Source organism: Rhagoletis zephyria, unplaced genomic scaffold (assembly GCF_001687245.7).
Source record: "Rhagoletis zephyria isolate East Lansing unplaced genomic scaffold, Rhagoletis_zephyria_1.1 Rzeph_scaffold_00017, whole genome shotgun sequence".
Taxonomy (NCBI): Eukaryota; Metazoa; Arthropoda; class Insecta; order Diptera; family Tephritidae; genus Rhagoletis; species Rhagoletis zephyria.
The window spans coordinates 100,349-123,259 of NW_016157101.1; the positions used below are offsets into that span (position 1 = coordinate 100,349).

The window sequence follows — 22,911 nt, forward strand, 5'->3', positions numbered from 1 at the left end:
AATAGCATGATTGTTGTTGTTTCATGTGTTCAAACAACAATAAAATTAGCCAATCACGCTATCTATGCACCATGCTAGACAGTATGCACCGGATCGTGAATACCCCTATGGTAATCCTAAGCAATGCATGTGTAATTATGTGGCTGCCATCTATCTAGTTTGTATGTATGTAGTTCCGACATGCGAGTGACAGCTCAAATACATAGCTTATCGTCTTCTATTCATCGTTCATGTCTACAACAAGTTGAAAGAGTTGCAAGTGAGCTGCTGGTTACTCATACGCACCCGCAAACTGCTTTATTATCGGTCTGATGGTCGGTGATGGTGATTGTTTAAAATTTCATATTTCATTCACATAACTTTCTAAGGAAATTTTCCATCAACTGAGTGACACATTGGCTTTGGTTTGAACACTTTGACATATTGCGATATCCCATTGGTTTACTCGTATGTGATTAAGGATAGAAAATTGTATGATTGCTCGAGAATTAGTATGTCGAAAGATAACTGAAATTTAAATTTAAGCCTTAAAATTATTTCTCTGCGTTCTCTTTAGTAAGGCTTTAAAATTCCACCCAGGTAGAAAAATTAAAAATTTTAAAATTTTCAAAATTTGCCTTCAACTGGCATACATATCGATTTGGAAGTGAACAACTTTTTCAAAATAAAGGCTTTCTTAAATTTCCATCGTTTGGTACTAAACTATTTTATTTGAATTGTCAATTAAATTTCCAAACTGTTGGCAACTCTCTTAACTTAATATTTTCAAAATAAAACTCTCTTAAATCACTCTCGTTTGATAACCATCTTGGAATATTTGATTTAACTTGTTAATTAAATTAATTTTGACATTTGGAGCAGGTAGCAATTCTTTCCAAAATATTTCGAAACAGTTAATTTTTGAGCCCCTTTCCCCTGAATGTGGGTGACATTGTTGTAATATTTTATTTAACATATTAACTAATTGATTTTAACTTTTGAAAACAGGTAGCAGCTCTTCTCAAAGAATATCTTATATGATAAGTTCAGGCTATAACCTATCTGTGCGCCAGATTTCGTTAAAATACATCAAGCCATTTTAGCTGTTAGTATATCAATATCAAAAATATCACAAAGATAAAGCTTACTTAGGTCTTGAAAAATATCCAGAAAAATTGCAATTACTTCTTTTGAGCTTTCTTTATCACTTCAACATGCTGAGGTAATATTTATTTACTGTATTTCTATCCCACAATGAACAGAAATTCCTTATTCAAAATATTTCATACAATTTTATTCTGTTAAATTTTTCTTCCTTCATATTTTTTTTTTAAGAAATCTAAAGCCTTCTTACATTAAAATTTAATAAAACAATTTTCTTGCTTTTTTGCAGGTAAGCACTTTAAGACGTAAGCCGCTAGGATTGGTAAGCATTTGCATTCAGAATTTTATTTTCTCGCCGGATAAGTACGGTTATTTGTCATGTACATACATAGTTGATGCAGTCAAGTATTTTTAAAGCAGCCATGAAGCGCATCATTATTACTTTCTTGAGCATAAAACCACAAAAGACAAGCTAATGATAATCATACGCCCCGGTGCCTCACTGTCGACTGTCAGCCGGCAATCTCCGCATGGCATTTGTCACAACCACAAAACAACAACAACAACGAAGATAGAGAAATCTCTGAGGCAGCCTTGTGCATTTAATTGGTATTTTAATGCACAACCTAGCAAAAGCAAGCAAACCCAATCGAAATAAATAATCGCTTGAGTGGAAGAAATGGTTGTGCAACGCAATGATGCTAATTTGCAACATTTTCTTGCCGAGGGTAATGCATGCAACCGCACTTGTTGCTGTTGCTGTGCCGAAAGTTGGTTAGTTGGCGGCAAGTGTATGCAAGTAGTGTGGTTGGCGTAGGTAATAAAAAATAAATTAACATCATTGAGTGCAGAAAGTGAAGTGTGCTAACGAAAAACATCGCCCCAACTAACCGCATTAGCTGCGCGCTTGTCATCATTACGCCAGTTGCCAGCTGGTTGTCACAAATGAGCTGTTGAAGATGCTAGCGAGATCACATGCTCACTCGCTTGCCTGCCTGCCGGCCTGCCTGACTGCGCTCATTATTACTGTACAGCATCCTTGTGGCGATGATGGCAGATATCCTTCCTCCTTTTCCTTCCTCCTTTTTTACTGTTGCTGAACTTAAATAGCTGATAGTTGAATCTAAGCTGCAGTTGCCGCAGTGACGCTTGCAAAATGCATTGCAATACCATTAAATAGTGACACAAATGAGCGCGCAACCGCCACAAGCACTTGACTCACACATGGTCATACACACACACACACACACACACACACACACACACACACACACACACACTTACACATGCTGTTGAAATTCATTCACCTCGGCTTATATGTGAATTTTAAGGGGTGGTGGCCGCACAGGATTTACAGCTGACAATTACTTACATACCTGCTGGCGCCACATTGGAGGTGCCGCCACTCATCTCTACTTCGCAAGCCTGTTAACCGACTTACCCAGCCACCAAGCAATCCAGCTGTGCAGCCTTGTCGCAATGCATTGGCATTTGCCTCGCAATGACAAGTTTATGCTGCCGCCACACACAATCGAGCGCAGCAATCGCGCGCACCCCTACACACTCAGCAGCCATACACCTATACATACACGTCCGTTTCCGCTTCACTCACCTTGCTTTTATTTGTCACCTCGAATTTTCGCGTGATGCTCTTATTCAACCATAACCCTTCAGCAGTAATTTTCCATGTGAACTGTAATTAAATTATTCTTACTTTTATTGCGAGTGTAGCACCAAATGTGCATTACGCTGTACATTTTGTGGTTTTGTTGCACGTCGCACTACGCTGCTGAGTGTTGAATGTTGATTGTCACGCTTGTGGCAAGTAATGCAATATTCTTCATATTTCATATTGTTCGTTTATTCATGTGAGTGCATTTAATGGGCTTTGTGGCAAGACGCCTTGTGATCATCAGTGACGCCGCCCCATTTCGGAGTTCATTCACCGCACTTGATGACACCTAACCGTACCTTTGTTGTTGTGTGGTTATTGTTATTTTTTTTTGTTTGTTTTAATTTTGGCCTCGCTTGCTGTAATTCGATTTCATACGCAATTAAATGGAAAATTAAGCAATTATTTACATTGAGAAAATAGCATCGCGGAAAATGTGTGGAGTGTATAGTGTATTATTTTTTTTTTTTTAATACTGGAAAAGTGTGTATTTTTTGAAGAATGCAATTTATCTTCCTTCTTAAAATTTCTGATAAACATTTCAGCTATTCAGCTGCTAAAAGAGATGAACAATGTTCAGGCGAAAATTAAAAAGTTAAAATGTTTCGCGTTAATTTTTACTACTCATTTGGTTAAAAATACAAGACTGCAATTGAGCGTGGCTGCTAGTCTCTAGTATGGTTACGACCACGCTACATATGTATGTACATAAGTGAATGGGTAACTTAGTGAGTGAAAAAGATAATTAGTATGTGACTAAATTAGTGGATTAAAAGCGAATAAGGAGTAGTTAAGTGAGTGCCGGAGTGAGTCAGTCAACGAGTACTGATTAGTGAGTGCAACTAGTGAATTAGTGAGTAAAGGATGAAGCCAAAGATTGAATTGGTAGCTGATTAAGTGAGAAAGGGACAGTGAGTGTATGATTGACTGAGTGAGTTAATAAGTGTTGTAGTGAGTAAAGGAGTGAATACTAAATCAGTGAGTGAATTTCTGAAAGAAGGATTACATGAGTGACTAAGGGAATAATTTGGAGGAAGTGTGAGTAAGCAAGAGAGTGAGTGAGCGAATAGTAAATGACTAATTGAGTGAGTGAAAAAATGAGTAGTGAGCTAGTAAGTGAGTGGCTGAATTCCACTAGTATACAAATATTTCCTTAGACTGTGGTAACTTGTTTGTTAGCAAATTGTTTTTTAAACTATTTTGGAAACGTTTTTGAGAAATAGGCAAAAAATCTGCGTTTTCGGCAAAAGAAACTTAAGAAAAGCGAATAAAACTAACCTTCTAGAGAGGCCCATTCCACCTCTTTGCATTGATATATTGCGTCAAGCAGAGTAGTACTTTAAATTCGAAAAATAAATAATTTTCAAGCTCTTTTACAATTGTTTGCAGTATTTTTGGCTAGCAGACTCCGGAAGCTTAAGCGACAATCGGACGGACTATCGTACGGTAGTGCCATTCTATTAACTTACAAGTTCCGACTCCTTATCCGACCAAAGAGTCTTTTATAGGCCCACGTGACTGATGTGGTTAAAATGTCTTGTATAGATGGGAGTTCCAATTAATTCTCTCCTCGAGGGAAATTCTACGCAATTTGATTTCGACGAAACATTCAAGGAAGGACCCACCAAGGGTAACGGAACCAAAGTTTACTGATAAGCGACAAAAGAACAGGTCTTTTCGGGTGTACGCTGAGGATCTCGCAGCTACAGATGTAACGTCTCAAGTCTGCGCCGCCGCATTTCTTCCTGTATAAACAACGCCATCGTAGAAACACAACTTATGTCGTTTTAACAGTCGCACATGGCAACTTCCTCGAAATCGTGAAGTGGTTAAGCAAAGTCGTTTCGATTTTTTTTCTTTCCAAAAATGTAGTGTTGGATGATTCCACAACCTTTTCATTAACATCTCGTTCTTATAACCTCGTCGAGGCTTTAACAGTTTTATCGCAGAAATAGATCTTGCTAGAGTCATTTCATTCATTTCTCTTAAACAAACCTAATCTGTGTCGTAGCTACACTCAGCTATTGAAACGAAGCGCTCTGTCTTCCCGGCCTTATTAGTTCTTCTGCTGGTGAATTTTTTTCTCTGGCTTTTTAATCTTTGCATTTCTTTTCTGTACCGAAAAATCAGATGCATTGATATTGTTTGGATTTAAGCATCACCCTAATACTAAATACCTAGGCTGCCTTACGTTAACTCCCGTTTTAGAGTTCTTTTTTCACTTTACTTAGGTCAAAGGTCTTACAGCTTCTTGGAGTTTTGACTATACCAAAGAATTTGCGTTGCTTAATTTTAATAGATTTTTGCTTTGAATGGTTTCAATTTCAAATTAATTAACACATCTCTGCTATCTTAACAACGTCATTTAAAGGGTTCGTTCAATAAAATTGAATACTTATAATTGCTCTGACTAGACTTTGTGTTGATTGCGCATACAAGCCATTTCTCGCCTTTGTTTGTATGCGTGTGAAATTCATCTCTTGTTTCATTTATAGAGTAGTTTGGGGTTTCTTGACATAATCGACCTTAAGGTTGCAACATAATCTGTTACATATGTATGTATAAATATGTACTTGTTTTAATGCGATACTTCCCAATGCATGCACACATACACCAGTTGTATTATCACGTAAGTGTACGTAAACAATCGCTCATCAAATGGACGAAGTCAACTCGACATGCGGAGTATCCTGTTAAGTCATAAAGTTGGTATTGGATGCTATTGAAATGCTTTACACATTGTTATCCTTGTTTTGTTTTTACCAACAACAAAGCATAATGTGCGCATATGCGAGGATAATTGTAACTGTCAAAGTCAAAGCTCTGTTTTCATATTGAGAACAATATATGTACATACACTTCCATGCACTTGAATAGGAACAATGCTTTTTCGCTGCTTTTTCTGGGTTATTTTTCTTCCATTTATCTTCAATTAAAATACAGTTCATTCGCTATTAAAACGAAAATTTTTTGAAAATAAGAAAACTCATCAAATGTTCATCAAACTTTCAAACTTTTTTCTCAGAATTCAATTTTGGTATGATAAGGTGCGAATTTGAAGTAGCTACAAATTATTGCTAAGCTTTGAAAATTTTTTTACTCCATACTTTTTTTTCCATACTGCAATTTTTTCCATATAAAAAAAAATTTGGAAATGGAAAAAATTGCAGAAGAGAGTCAAAACGAAAACAGTTTAAAATTTTTATGAAAATTTGTAATTTTTTTTTTCTAAAAAATTTTGAAACTTTCGTTTATATGGTTTTTGTTAGAGAATGAACGGTACTTTAATTGAAAAATAATGAACATTAAATTAAATGAATGAAAAAAGTGCGAAAAAGTGTTGTCCCTATTCAAGTGCATGGGAGTGTACAAATGTAGTTATGTATTTGTATTTGAAAACATATCATATGTCAGCTTAACAAACTTGAATATTTCAATATGACACTTGAGCACTTATACTAATGCATGTAGAGTGTACACATGTACATACATACGTATGTGTATGCCCATTCAATATTCTACCCGCTTTGTTGAAGACACAATTCAATGCATGCATTTTGGCTATGAATGTTTTGTTAGCTTTTGTACAGCTCATCCGCCTTTGTGGCTTTCGAGTCGCTCGCTTGTGTGGTTGTATGGGTGGTGGGCGTTTCCGCTAATTAATGGCATCTCGTCACTTTGTTTAAACTTTACTTTGGCAAAATTTTATTCGAGCTTGCTGAGAAAGAGAGAGAGAGAGGGGGAGAAAAATATTCCCTTTGGACTAATTTAAAAGGACTAAAACAAACTTGTAATACAATACAGAAATATTTGGTTTTAGTAATTGAGCAAATTTTGAGACAAGAAAACGGAAGTAAAATTTAATTAATTAATTTACATTTTAATAGACATACATAAATATAAAAGCAAAACATATACAGGAAGTTTGAAATATGTGATTAGTTGATGTTTATAGAAAACTTTAAAGAAGCTTTTATAAAATACATGTACTTGGTACCAAGAAATATTTTGGTACTTTGAATTTGGCTAATAAAATAAAAAGTGTGAATATTTGTCAGAAGTGTTTTTTTTTTATTGTATAACCAAATATGGAAAGGTTGTAGGCCACTATAATCGAAATGGTCTCCATTTGCCTTCCCGCAGCGGCGCGAAGTCGGTTCGATCAAAATTTTCCGCTGATCGGACAAAGAAGCGCTTCAAACACTCAACACTGGGACGGTCACCAAAGGGCTAATCATTCATGAAATGCAAATTCGAAACATGATTTTGTGTTAATATATTTGAAACCATCATCATAACTAGATGAATTAAAGTCAACTTGATTAGACCCAGCCTGCAGTGACAAAAATTGAGTTCTCAGAAGAGGTAACTCTGGACAAAATGGACAATTCATATCATATCTTTCGAATGTTTGCAAGAAGGCTACCATTGGTAGGCATTGGTCGTAAACTTCGTTGTTTCACACTGCCCTGTTGGCCAAAAGCTATTTAAGCGAGTAACAGTGGGTGCTACACACCGGTTGATCTGCGTGGCCATCACAGGAACTATGCGCACCTGTCCAACGGATACCCTTGCAGGCATTTCGCCACTGTCTATTCTGACTGAAATGGAGGCCTGCTAGAGCAAACTACGGCTGCCAAATACAATCAGTATGAAAAGTTGGGATCTTCAAGGTCATTTGGAGATTCTCAAGCCATCCATGATGATCCCAATACCTAGCTGAACCATATTCCAGATGGGAAGTCTTTGCAGTTGAAGTCTGTGCTCGCGTATGTCTTTACAAAAGGACAAATGAGGCCATAATAAATATTATGCCGGATAGTCAGGCAGAAGTAAGGGACCCAGACTCAACCACAGAAGACTTGTAAACAATTTTAAAACTCTTTTTTTAGCAGCCCAGGAGCCCAAAATAGAGTAACGCTATTATGGGCTTCTGAACATAAAGGATTTGAAGGCAACGAAATGGCAGACTACCTCGAAAATGTTAAGCCAGAATGCGCTTGGATGGTCCTGAACCTTTCTGCGGTGCATCTCAGAAGTCTCTCAAATCTCAGAATTCTCTCAAATCTCAAATTGCTGCCCACTGGCGGAAAGGGTAAAGCTAATCACAAATATTCATAATTCCTTCCAGGAGTAACTCCGAATGAATTCTCGAAATCACCGCTGAAGAGTGTGACGCCAACTAGGGAGACTAGTATATAGCCAGGGCTATCTGACCTCTCTATCACCCGCGTCGGATCATTTGGGTGCAACGCCACAGTGGCATTCCAGGAAACTGAATGGCTGAGCAGCTGGAGCTGTCTCTGTCCTTCTGCGGTTCACTCTTGGACGGTTGCGCTTCATTAAAGGTCAGCGAGCGCTGGAATAAAAGTAAAAAATGGTCAAATGCAAGATCTCTCTGGTCTGTGGTGGACCGGGGCGGTCAAAGAAACTCCTTATGCTTGCAAAGCCTCAGCATTCTCTATTGGTGGGGGTTCCTTCTGAATTGCTGAAAAAAATTTTTTTATAAATTCTTTTTTATAGATTAAATCGTTTATTTACTCCTGTTCCACTCAGTTTATTTTTAACCGCCTTCAAAAAACGGCGGAGGTTATCAATTCGTCGAAATTTTTATTTTTATTTTTTATTTATGTTACTGCATAACTTTGGACTACGTTAACCGATTTCTATAATTCTTTTTTTTCAAAAAAAAAAAGGTAGTACCTCAGAGGTATTCAGATTCTAATTTCGTTTAGATCCGATCATTGGATCATGAAGAAATTAACAGTACTCTTAAATGACTTGATATATTTTGTTTCCTTCATAAAATATATTTTAACATTGGAATTGGAGACTTTACAATTTTTTTCGAAAACAACATCTCCGCTCTTGAATTTGGCCAAACATGAAACCTAATCGAGTGTTCTTTTGGAACTCGTTCACAAAGTAACTTTTGTCACCCTCTTTAACAAACAGAATTAAAAGTTTTCACCTACAACAAATCATTGGCTTTATCTCCTCTACACTACCCTCTACACTCTACAAAACAGAGCATCTTTAACTCCTGCACGTCAAAGCTTTAATCACAATGCCTGCATCCGTACGCCAATAAACGAGTATGTACTCAGTACCTAATATTCGCTTGTTGATCTAAGATTTTCTAGCTTGCTTGCGGTTACGGCGTCACCACGACAAAATGACGCAGATAACAATAGTTGCACCACAAAGAATCATCAAGCAGCGGCAGCAGGGAAATTTTAAAGAATACGTAGTAGTAAATATGTAGTTCATTGACCGCATATGAAAAATTCTCAATTAAATGAATGTGGAAGTGAATGAATGAATTATGTGCAAACTTTATAGCTGCCATTGTATGCGCTTAGAGCGGTGAGTGCTTTAAAAGCCACATAAAAGTGTAAAACTTTTGCCGTCACGTTAGTTAGTTGAGGTTAGTTTTGCTTGCTTGCTTGCTTGCTGACTGCATGGGCTGGCTAACAAGCGCGGCAGTGGTTGGTTGTGGCTTCGACGGAAATCCGCCCCAAACGACTGATGGCAAAGGCGCTGCGAATTGTCGTTTCCTTCGCTTTCACACGCATTCACGCTTCTTCTATAGGCTTTGCTTTTAATTAAGATTGCGTAAAAAAATGCCTACATTGTACTATAATGGCGCGTTGAGCGGAGGCTCTTCAAACTTCTATTGCTCGCTTGATTTGAAGTGCTTATGGTTATGAGCAAAACAAAAATTCGTTCAAAGAAACGTGGAGAAAAATTATAATGAAATATATTAATAATGCATAAAATTTTCCGCAATTGCCACGCATTACAATTTAACGGCTGCTGAACAAAGGTGATGGCTCGGGGCTGCATTCCATAATAACTGAGTAAATATATTCGTGGCATATCTTAAGATAGTTTTCATTAATTTATACGTACACGTATATAATATATTCGCACACTGGCGGCAGAAATAATAGACTCGCCTTACTTTGAAGAGTTTTGGCTATATTTCCATTGTTTATTTTATGTTTAATATTTTTTTGAAAAAGCCTGGCTAGTTATTATACAACAAACACTATATAAATCCCCTTTTCAAACTTTATACAAACATTATAAAAATTCAAAAAATTTTTAAACTTTTTATTTAAAATTTTTAGAAAAATTCAATTCAAAAAATTGTCACCAAATTTTTAAACTTTATTCAAAATTTTTGGAAAAATTCAATTCGAAAAATTTTCACCAAATTTTTAGACCTTTTATTCAGATTTTTAGAAAAATTTGTGGTATGCAGTTTTGTAGGCCATTAAATTTTTGTATAATAAAATGGAAGTTTCAAGTGGCTGGAAAATACCGTTGATTTTTGACAATTTTTTTTGTTGGCATTCTCTTCCATTTAAAAAAATTGTTGAACACACTTTGTATAGGAAAAAATGCTCTACACCGTCAGCAACAAAAATTCTTAAAAGTCAACGGTATTTTGTAGCCAATTAAAACTTGCATCTTATTATACTAAAATTGAATAGGCTACAAGACTGCATACCAAACATTTTAAAAATTCTGAATGTAAAATTTGAAAATTTGGTGAAAATTTGTCGAATTTTTATAATTTTTGTTCAACGTTTGAAAGCGGATTTATGTGATGTTTGTTGTATAACTACCTAGTCCTTTATAAAAAAATATTAAACATAAAGTAAACTAAAGAAATATAGCCGAAATTCTTAAAAGTACGACGAGTCTTATTATTTCTGGCGCCAGTGTATATACGTAACAAATTTGCAGCACTGAGCCCAAAGTCGTTTGACTGCCCTAAATTAAAAGTCCTAAGTATTCCTATCGTCTAGAAGCCTGCAATCACAATGCGCCAATTCGGGCTTAGTAAGTAGTAGTGAAGTGATCCGCTAGCGACACATTTGCCATAGTATGGAAAATAAATTCCCTAAAAAATATTTATAATAGGTTGTTTTTAGGAAATTTTAGGTATGCTTGCTTTCTTAATCCGAAATTCGTTTTCTAACAACTTTTCGAGTTTTCTGGAACAACATGTAAAGAGTGGTCTATATAGTGGTTTCTTTTTAAAATTTAAAAATATGATCAGAATCCGAATCAACTGCAGATGATTCCCGAGTTGATCGGGATCAACGCTGCCGTCTGTTTAAGGCTTTACTTATGGAACACGATTTCATTCGTGTGGCTGCCTCGGCTGGCTTCGCAGTAGAGCATCCTATTGACGCTGTTTTCCAAAACTTTTGTGACGGTTCCTGGCTCAACTCACGAATGGCTTGCTTTATATTCGTCTTACGGGCCTGATTTGTTAATGGATTGTTCGAATAACATCGGTCGAGCCAGGTCCAGCTCGGAAATTTGATTTATATAAATAATGAAGTGCACCGAAGGCTGTGCAAAGAGACATTAAAAGACACTACGATATCATAATTATTTTTAAGAATTGAAATCCAAATTTAACCACATGATCTTATTGATATACATAAACTTTGCTTATGCCGGAAAGCGCTAAACTGCCCAAAGAAACGGTAGAAATTAGTTAAGGTCAGGAAGGATGAATTCAAGCTCAAAAGCAGAGGCGGAAACAGTTAGGATCTGTTTTCGTTTACTGCAGTGTTTTTTAAGCCGAGATGATGACTACTGCTGAGGTCTCATCACTGGCACAGTTTGACCTCTCAGTGAGATGGCTGAGAGATTTTTATATGAAATCGCTCACCTTGGTACCACCACCCCTTGGGATACAAATGTCAACATCAACGTGCATGTTCATTTTGGTTAAATTTTTTGACATTTATAGCCGCTTTTAAAATGCCTAAAGCACATAACGAATATGTACCTATGTATATTAGGGAGCCTCACCAAAAAATTACACGGTTTTTAAATCGGATATATAAAATAATTTATTTAAAAAAAAAATCGCAAAAATACTTCGGAAAATTACAAAGATTTACGTTAGCTCGACCTCTAATAATCTCATTATTTTGATACCGTCGATACAATTTTTATTTTTTTATCTATCATCTGAGGTGATTTCGTAAAAGAGTTTAACTAAATTTATTTATTAAAAAAAAAACCTCGATATATGGAGGCATTTTAAAATCGGTCCAGCTCACGTAAATCTTAATATTTTCCGAAAATTGATCAGTAAATTCTTCAAAATGTCGGTACAAGCATTTTGGATGGCTTCTCCGTCCGCACTGCCCGCTGCCGTCTCATGACTAAGTGCATTTTAGCGAATGGCTAGAAACCACGCGTAGCCATTTCAGAGTTTATTGATGGTCAAAATGCGGTCCCAAGCTTCGATCAGTGAGATGAAGCATTATCGCGCAAGAGGTTCCTTCTTCAGGTCGAATACATCGAAAGCGATACTCCAGATGCATCAACAATTTAACTTATAACAAGTCCTTGTGGACGAACTCTTGAACTCCTCCTTTTTTGCTTTGCGTTTTTTTTTGTAATTTTCGTTGATATATCATCAGACCTATAGCCTTATTCAGTAATTCAGAATCCAAGCGTAAATGCACCTAACTTTTGCATAAAGATCTTTAAAATTAATTCTTTACACTTAAAGCATTTTTTGTGTTTGATTTGATTGTTCAATGCCTTTATTTAATCATTTCTAGCCTCTTTAATATCTCTCTCTCTTCCCATTCGTGTTCATTGTCCTGATTTTTAATCATGAAATTCAAAAAAAAAACATTTTAAGTTACTCAAGCGTATTTATTTGTCAACTTATTTGTGATTTTGATTACACTCTGTTTAATTACTAATTTATCTTTACAAGATTTTCCCATTTCTCTTACAGCACAAGTCCATGTCGCCTGCAGCAATTAAGTCCAAGTTATTGTATTGTAGCTCGATTTTTACTTTGATGATAACTGTGTTCTATAAGCTTTTTGAGTTCATAAATAATCTAGAATTCTTTCCGCTGAATATTGCACAACGCCATTCCTTAATTTATTTATTTTTATTTTATTATTTTGTCTTTCTTTCGTTCTTTTTGTCCTTCTATCATTTTCTCATTATATTATAATTAAATGCGATTCCGTCCAATTAGTTTCAGCTCGATTAATGCTATTGAAGTTCACTGTTAGTATGTTCGTGTGTGTGTGTGTGTGTGTGTGTGTGTGTGTGTGTGTGCGATTGTTTTCGTATGCGTACTGTCCTTTCGTCTCTTTCCACTCCACTACCTATTTCATTTATTCTTGCGCCCTTATCTCCTCTCCGCTCAGTCAAGGATACTCGTATACTTCAATTTGAAGAGCTGATAGCTGCGACATGAATGACTAAATGAATATACGAATGAGTGCACAAATGATGTGCTGTCGGTAAGTGGGTACAAATTGGCAGCAAAGGAGAAGGGGGAAGTGTGTGAGAATATTGGCATGCACTAAATTCATCGAACAGGCAATCGACCAATTTACAAGGCACACTGCAGTACGATATACATATACCGTATAGTCATTAAAGGACACTTGATTTATTGTGTTAAGTGTTTGAGTTTTGTTTGGCCATCTGTGGTTGGGTGTGTATACGAAAGAGAGAGAGAGAGAGAGAGAGAGAGATAGGTTCTACAATTTGTATTTTTTAATTTCTTTGCTTTTTTAATTTGCTTAAATTTACGACTTTTTTTCTTTATATTGATATCTTTGTTTTGGCTGTCGTTACAGCTATTGTTAACGGTGTCGTTACTAATATCCATTTTCTTATTGTTGCTCTCATTTTTATCATTCTCATTTTATTATTATTGTTATATCATTAATTTCAGCGTTATTTTTATCGATATCGGTGCTGTTAGTGTCATCAATTTAGTGAATCTCGTAATGATCATTCATCCCTTTGTTATCGATTTAAATTTTGTTATTGTTATTGATATTGTTATTGTCATCGATAAAGCTAAATTGTTTATATAATCATCCTAAAATTCATCGTACCTACTATCGATATCATTACAATTTTGTTCGATCAATATCCTTATTGCCATCAATATCGTTATTGTCCGCTATATTTTTTGTTGATATAGGTGTTGTTATTATCAATTTGATCGTGATAATTTGTCTTATTGTTATCGATATAAATTTTTTTGTCGAGATTTTTGCTGTCATCGATATCGATATTTATTGTTGGTACTTTTTATATGCATTCTCATGGCTGTCATCAGCATTACCATTACGTTAGTTGATGTCGTCATTGCTACCGATTTTTAACGATAATTTTTTCATATAATAATCATAAAATACATTGTTATCGATATAGTTTGCTACCTTTATACATATCGTCGTTTAAAGTACAAAACCTTGGTATCAAGCCCATATCATAGCCGGTTTATATTTTCTTGTGTATATGTACATACATACTACCAAATAGCTTTCATATTAAACCTCTTCAATCTAGTACGCTTTCCCCCAAAATACTTCAATCCCAACCTCACTGTCTTAACTTTCCAGCTTTGAGATTAACTCAAAAGCTTAAGCGCTATTTAAGCCAAATTTTTCACCTGCTTTTTCCTGCTTTTCACGGGAATCGCTACTTCACTTTACCGCAATCACCATTGACGTGCGCAAAATTTAATTTCGTTACACTTTATTTTCTTCTATCTTCGTTGTTGTTGTTTTTTTTTTTGTCATCATTATGGCACGGCAATACATCCCTCGAGTGAGTTGCATCGCATTACCTCGCAGTCTAGATACTAAAATCAAATATCCGACTATGACAACTCAGCAAAATTCCAGAGCATTGATAGCAAAACGACGCAGAGGAAATGAAAACAAAAGAAAAATTTGTAAGACAATAACAATGACATTGCAACAAATCAGATGCTGACGCAAACGACGGCAAGCACACTAAACACCTGCACATACTTACTTACCGTAGTATTATTAACAGTAATAGGATATGCCTTTGCACTTGAGGATATCACATAAAATTGACTTATAGGATAATAAATCTGCTGAGAAATTGTAGGAACATAATTGCGTTCAATAGGTAGGCGAAGAGCGGGTGTGAGTGCTCGATACTGGTTTCAAGGTAAGAAGTCTTCGCGAAATAAGCTTGTGGGAATTACTACTATAAATCTTTGAGCACCTCAGATTTCAATTGAAGCCGAATTACTACAATCGCTGCACATCTCTGCGAGCGATCGCCTGTAACTGATAAAAATAAATTAAAATTAAAATTACTGTTAGTAAGGAGCAAATTGCTATAAATGACTTGGGTTTTTTCCTTTGGTACTTGTACAGATGATTTGTTGATACTTTTCTTAATTTAAGAAATTTCCTTTTTTTTGGCTTTTGCTTTTTGCCTTCGAACTAAGTGTAGTTAAGTAGAGTACCTTTCCATTGTCTCGCTCAACGCCAATTAGATTGCAAATAACTGAGGAAGAAAATTATTAATAAAAACAAAAGCTACGTAATAAAAAAAATACATTCTGTTTCCGTTTCGCTTTAATTAAGTCGTTGTATATGTTTTAATATTGAATATAGGGTATTCGAAAAAGTTGACACAGCATTTGTCTCCCAAGTCCCAAAGGATTTTTTTTTAAACAAATAGATATGCATCATTTTAATGGGTAATCCTTTGTAACTTTCCTTGTAAGGCCATAAGCTCAGCACTATATGTAGACTCTACAGAGTAGAGCTTCTATGGTTCTTAAATGAATTATTAAGTCCTTAACCCTGACATCTCAAAATACTTTCAGCTTATCTATAAATACTAATAGTACCTTATAGACGGGTTCCTAATAATAAGCGTTTCTATCTTAGTGTGGACAATGCCGAAGAATCACACAGATTGTGCTCCGAACCATCTTCATTTTCAAGACGAAGACGGCATTCCGTCTCCGTGCAGAGTATAGATGGTTGTGACGCGTTAGGTACTATCTTATGAGCAACCTAGTGAAAGCACTGCCAAAGAGCCTGACCTGGTATTTCCCCTTTCGTTCTCCAGTACTTACTGCATTCGAAGTGTTACCGTACTTCTCGCTACTAAGCGTTTAATACTAGTGTGCGCTACATAATACCCCTTTGGCTATCTGAATAGGCAACTAATAGAAAAACCCGCTTTTCTTTTTGTATCCAACCTCCCCAGAGGTTAAAAACTGTTGTGATTATACTTAGTTGTCTACCGATCTCATTGCTGCTTACATGTCGATGGTTCTGAACAGTCTGCTTGTTATTTCATAAATTTTTATACCCGAGCGCACTTGTGCACAAGGGTATATTAATTTTGTTCACATAACGGTTGTTTGTAACAGCCAAAACGAATCGAGATAGATATAGACAAATGTATACATAAATGATCAGGATGAAAAAAGAAATCGATTAAGCCATGTCTGTCTGTCCGTCCGTCTGTCCGTCTGTCCGTCTGTCCGTCTGTCCGTGTACACGATAACTCGAGCAAAAATTGAGATATCTCAACGAAATTTGGTATGTAGGTTTCCCTTAATCCAAGGTAGGTTGGTATTGAAAATGGGCGAAATCGGACTTTAACCACGCCCACTTCCCATATAACGGTAATTTCCAGAAATACGAAAACTGCGATATTTTAGTAACTACTGAAGATAATTCACTCAAAATTGATATTTACAATAATTTTTAGACGAAAAATAAGAATATTATAAATTTTTGGAAAATGGGCGTAGCCACGCCCACTTATGGTTACATGTGTATATCTTGGTAACCGCTGCACCAATTTCTTCCAAACTTGGCACAGTTGTTGGCCTTCGCACAGCATACTAAATGGCCGAAAATTTTTAAAATCGCTCAATAACCACGCCTACTTCCCATATAACGGTAATTTTCAGAAATACGAAAACTGCGATATTTTAGTAACTACTGGAGATTATTCACTCAAAATTGATATTTATAATAAGTTTTAGACGAAAAATAAGAATATTATAAATTTTTGGAAAATGGGCGTAGCCACGCCCACTTATGGTTACATGTGTATATCTTGGTAACCGCTGCACCAATTTCTTCCAAACTTGGCACAGTTGTTGGCCTTCGCACAACATACCAAATGGCCGAAAATTTTTAAAATCGCTCAATAACCACGCCTACTTCCCATATAACGGTAATTTTCAGAAATACGAAAACTGCGATATTTTAGTAACTACTGGAGATTATTCACTCAAAATTGATATTTACAATAAGTTTTAGACGAAAAATAAGAATATTATAAATTTTTGGAAAATGGGCGTAGCCACGCCCACTTATGGTTACATGTGTATATCTTGGTAACCGCTGCACCAATTTCTTCCAAACTTGGCACAGTTGTTGGCCTTGGTACAGCATACTAAATGGCCGAAAATTTAAAAAATCGGACAATAACCACGCCCACATCCCATATAACGGTAATTTAGAGAAATACAAAATCTTCGATAAATCAGTAAATATTGAAGCTAATTTATTCAAAATTGATGCTTGCAACAATTCTTTACCAAGAAATACGTTTATGGTAAAATTTTGGAAAATGGGCGTGGCACCGCCCACTTATGATCACATATAAGTATATCGGTAACCGTTCTACCAATTTGTACCAAACTCGGTATGGTTATTGTACTTGCCACGTGTAAGCAAAACGTTGAAAATTATTGAAATCGGACTAAAATAACGGCCGATTCTCATATAACGGTAAATTTAAGAAATGCTTGAAACTTCAATATTTCGAAATTGAAGGACGCTAATTTACTCAAAATTGATACACCCCGGCTTACCATCTAGCGGAAGGTTTCGGAAAGGTGAAAAAACATATATTTAATACTTGCGCCGGGTATTTAATGTTCGGCTTCGCCCGAACTTAGACTTTCTTACTTGTTTTTTCTATGATTGGTCGTCCAAAGCTGGGTTAATCCTTAGTTTCGAAATTTTCAGAGAAAATTCGAGAATGACGTGAATTGTTCACCAAGATCGTGCGATTTAACCCCGCTTCCTAAAGTCGCAGGCTATCGCTCAAATTTAGTCGGATCTATGCGGCAGAGTAATTCAAAACTGGTCCGGTTGAATACGTGCCACCCTAAGAAGATACCTTTTTTATTTTCATTCCTTATCAACACGCAGTTATTGGAAAATCCTTTACTTTTGAACCCAATACTTTTAACGTATTTCACTGCTCAAAATATCGTCTTTCATGCGATACTAAGGATGTTCCGATACGACCAATAATTCTACGAAATTTTTCGACTACCCTACATATATTAAATAGTCCATTGATATTTAGCAGTCATCGAACTGGTACTTTAACAAGTCCAAACTTTTAGACTTCAATTATCAACAATGAAATTTCATTTAATTTAGGTAAAAAGCGAAAAACACCGCTTTCAAGATAGGTTAGATGAACGGCTAACGACCAATTGAGATAGAGTAGTCCGGGGTCATAGAATTAAGAATATCAAAAATATAATCAGAGGGTGGGCCTTAAAATTTATTTCTAACTAACTACGTTTCTGTGTGGTAAATGTGGTACGAAGCGTATGACTGACTAAAAGGATGGCACGATAGTTGGAAAGACTTTTGTTATTCCAGCGCCAAAGTCTTAGAACAGCTTTCTCATTCACCACTCGTGGTGAAGAGCTATTTTGAGAGAAAGCACTGATATTACTTATATCATTTCGCTCGTGTCGCTCCAACAGTCGTAATGGCCGAGTATGCAAAGCACTGGTATGCCTTTCGGGAGATCTGGGTTAGAAACACTGATGGGCACTGCTTTGCTCGCGAGCAATGCTCTTTTAAGCTTTCTAAACATTTCGTATAGGCGCGAGCAGAGTAAAAGCTATCTGTGCCCATCGCTGGTTAGAAAACTCGGGCAGCGGATATTTCTTTTGTATAATAATTATTTTATTTTTTTCAAATGATTTTCTTTAATAATTAGAATTCATTGTCTTAAAAGGAAAAATGTATTTTTTTGATTTCATTTAATTTTTAAACACTAATTTTATTTTAAGGTTTTTTTGTTTTAAAAAGAAAAATATATGGGTTTAGATTTAATTTAATTTTTAGAAAAATATTTTTTTCTTCAATTTAATTTACTTTTTGGTTTTAGATTTTATCGATATATATATTATTTTTCTTATCTTATTTAATTGTTTTTAACATTTTTTTTGTCATTTTTAAATTAATTTTCTTTTATTAATGTTTTTTTATTTCATTTATTTTTTAAGTACTATTTTCTTTTCTTTTAATTTAATTTTTTTTAAATTTAATTTTCTTTTAATTGTTTGATATTATTGTTTTAAAAGGAAAAATATGTGCATATACATATATTTTTTTACATTTCATAATGTTTTAAATAAATATTTTTTATTAAGTTTTGCGTTATTTTCATATTATGTAATATTTTAAATTAAATTTTTCCTAAAAGGCGAACAGCAAAACGCCAAAACCACCACGTTTGCAGATATTTCAATTAGCCTTCCGAAACACACTAAAGAGCTTTCAAGAAAGTTTACACTATTGCCTTTTTAATGAAAATCTATTAAAATTAAATTAGGAACAACAGAAAACTATTGGTCGAGAGTGTAGAATAATAACATGTTAATTTTTTAAGTCGACACTTAACGGAAAACATTGAACACACATATTAACCGTAAATATTTTAATCATTCCAAAGCTCGCTAGCTCGCTGACAAGAACATTAAAATTAGGACATTGTTCTTTCGAGCATTTCGATTCAAACGAAGCGTGCTTTCATATTAAAGAAACAAAGCACAAATCATGTCCTTTACTTACTTTCGCCATTGCCTAATTTATTAGCCATGTAAATGTTGGCCTGATAACCCAAATTTCGCGCTACAATTGTTCTAATCAACAGTGCGAACATAATGCATTTCCTATGCAAATACGAATTGTTCAAATGCAAAGCGAAAATGAAAGTGGTGCTCCTTTTTACTCAAATCTGATGGGAATTCCACAGTTGTACAAGAAGAATGGCGCACAGTGTGGCTGTGCTGTTGAAAACTTGTTAAAATAGTAGTAGAAAAAAAAATAAAAAATTGTTACAAAAATACGCGGCAATTATATTTTGGGAAAGTTCCATAAAGTTATTGAAAACTTAAAAAAATTGTATTTTCTAAAATTTACAAATAATTTTTTAACGAAATCAAAGCACCAGCATACAAATTCTGCCACTAAAAAGCTAGTCTGCTTTGCAGTGCGGTGCGGTGCGGTGCGCCAAAGTTAATTCGTGGCTTGTGTGTCAGTCAGCCCCCCACTGGAATGCTTAAGAATTGCTCAAGTGTTGAACTTTTGCAGCAGCAGCAGCAAAGTACTCGTACTTTCGCATTCTGGCATTATTAAAATCACATGCGCATATTCTTCTCTCGTGCCATCGACGAATACTAAGCATGTAGTAGTTTTTCTTCTGCACTCATTTTTGCTTTGGTCGTCTCGCACTTCCTGCGCTCCTCCAACGCTTCATTACTGCGCACTTTGTACTTTTAAAAAGTCGTTCTTCCGCGTTGATGAGTCTAATTAACGAACTTCAATCATCGCTGTGTTTTCTGCTGCAATGCTGATGCACTTTTTGCATTTCCCATTGCACTCATTTGCACTCATTTGTGGACGACTTGTTTTAGTGGTATTTTTGCTGGTAGTTTGGTACCTTTTTGTAGGGTCTTCGTTGAAGCTTCTTACATTAATTTCACTTTGATTTTGAAAACTTTTGAAAAATCTTAACAATTTATTGTAACCATTTTCAAATTCGTTTCTGTTTATTCTAGTTTTCAACTACGCCTTTTTGAATACACATATATACTTGCATTTCGCTTCAAAATTTAACTTTTATGATATCCTTTGCCAAACTTATTTTATCCTTTTACTTATGCTTCCTCTTTTTTTTGTTTCTTTTTAGCCCAAGAAACTGCAAAAAACGATAAAACACAAGGTAAACAAAACACAAACACTACAAATATAACACATTTTTACACATTTTTACAATATTTATTTGAGAAATATTGCCTCTACATACATACATATACAGGGTGGTTCATATAGTGATATTTGTTCTTTAAATCAAATGTTACTTTGACAGTGAAAGCTCTTTCCCGCTGGAAATGTTGACTCGAAATCGGCATCAAATCTGAGCAACGTTGTGAAATAATAACACCGGCGCAAAAAAAGTGGTGTGAGCTTTTAACCAGACCCACCTTCCGATAAGTATTTCGACCCGCTGAATTCGGATCTGCGCTCCGTTTGACTTGTACATCCTCAAAATTTCTAGTAAATTGCGAAAAACCGAAAAAATTACAAAAAAAAAACGCCATTTCCTAAATTTACACGAAATTTTGAGTATGTAAAAGTCAAACGGACCCGATATTCGAAACGGATTCAGATGTTCGAAATACATATCGGAAGGTGGGTCTGGTTAAAAGCACCCACCATTTTTTTTTGTGCGGCGGTGTAATCTTTTCTGTAAAGCGCATTTTCATCTCAGGGGCTACGTTAGCAAGCAAAGCTGCCGCAGCTGGGGATCGGAAAATCCGCACGTGATCTTCGAGGGTGACCGTTTGGGGCGATAGCCGCAATCGATATTTTGTGCGCCAAGTGTAGTACTCGTGCTATCAGCCGTCTCGGCAATGTCAATTGGGCACCTGGGAGCTGCGCTTTGACGCCGTTCGACTTTTTTTGTGGGCTGCCCTGAAGTACCGATGTTATGCGAACAATCCATTTATGAATCGGGCTCTTAAGGCGAATATCGAGCAAGCCATTCGTGAGATGCAGACTGAAACCGTCACCACGGCTTAGAAAAACTGCGTTTACAAGATGCGCTATTGCGAAGTCAGCCGAGGCAGCCACATGAATAAAATCGTGTTGGTTTTTCGATCAAATCATTAACATACCGAAAAGAAGACTATTTCTGTAATTTTTATAATTTTTAAAAAGAAACGACTATATGGACCACTCTTTATAATATATGTTACCGGTCAAATCCGATTTTCGGACAAACTAGTTCTACTCACATGGGATAGGATAAATCGTTATAGCCTGAGCCAAACGTGTCTGATCTAAGCCCGATAGAAGGAACCACTTAAGTCTTAGCCGGAGTTGGACTCATGTGGGTTATTTTTTGAAGCGCACAAATACTCATACTGGGATTTACTACTATAGTTTAGCCTAGGCTTAACTGGCTTCTCCTATGGGGCGTAGGGCGAACAAGTTATAAAATAAAATAAAACCCAGAAATAACTATTATTTTCAGATTTACAAAATAAAAATCAAAAATAACTGTTATTATCAAACTTGAAAAAATCAGAATCAACTGTTATTTACAGATTTATAAATTAAAAATCAAAAATTACTTTTTTTTTGCATATAAATTACAAAAAAGAAAAAATATTTTCAAATTTGATTCTCAGTGAAAAAATAAATTGATTGATATACTTTACGGTTTCTTCATAGTGAATTTTGTAATAAACGTTTTCATCAATAACTGTTATTTTCGGTTCTGATACTTATACAATTAAATACATACATACAACGTTAATAAATATGAATTGCGTATGATATCCACCATTCTTATTAAAAAAAAAATCTATATAAATTTTTTTTATTTTTTATTATGACTTTACGACTAAGAAAACTAATGCCTAACACCATCTGTACAAAAGAACATTTATTGCAATTAAGAATTCATACGACCTATATTTATAGCCGCGCAATACTACCAAAATAAGTAGAGCAACATAACTTACTTCCTTGCGGCATGCAACAGATTTTATTCAAATACATTTTTCATAACCTAAAAACCTCCAAAATTTGTAAAAACAAAAATGCAGTCAAACAAAAGTGCTGTCCGTAATGGTCCACAAAATGGTCTATTTGCATACATAGTAGGTTGTTCTACTTTAATACTCAAATATTTACAAACATATGTATGTGCGTATAAAAATGTATGCCTTTGTATTTACATAGTTATATATGTATTTGTATAAGTACATACATATTTATGCACTTACATGCATATGCATACACATGAGCATCTAATAAGTTCCATAGTTTGAATGCGTTGAATTTACATTTCAGCAAAATTTTGTCAGCACAAAAGAAAAAAAATACAGATATGTATGTACTATCTGCGGCATCCAAAATATGAAATAATGAATTCTCTTGTTGAAGTTGTTGGTGCTATAAAAATTACGAGTACTATTGCTTTTATTAGCATGTTTTTATGTGTGTAAGTAATCG

The 22,911-nt window shown here is 35.3% G+C and overlaps 1 protein-coding gene across 1 annotated transcript in view; it reads left to right on the top strand.

Moving 5' to 3' along the window:
* Eip63E (cyclin dependent kinase Eip63E) overlaps window positions 1-22,911 on the top strand; it is a 111,614-nt gene that overhangs the window by 19,427 nt on the left and 69,276 nt on the right. Inside the window, exon 3 of the mRNA XM_017613126.1 lies at window positions 20,579-20,611. Within this exon, the coding sequence (XP_017468615.1) occupies window positions 20,579-20,611 (33 nt within the window). The remainder of the gene's footprint in view (window positions 1-20,578; window positions 20,612-22,911) is intronic.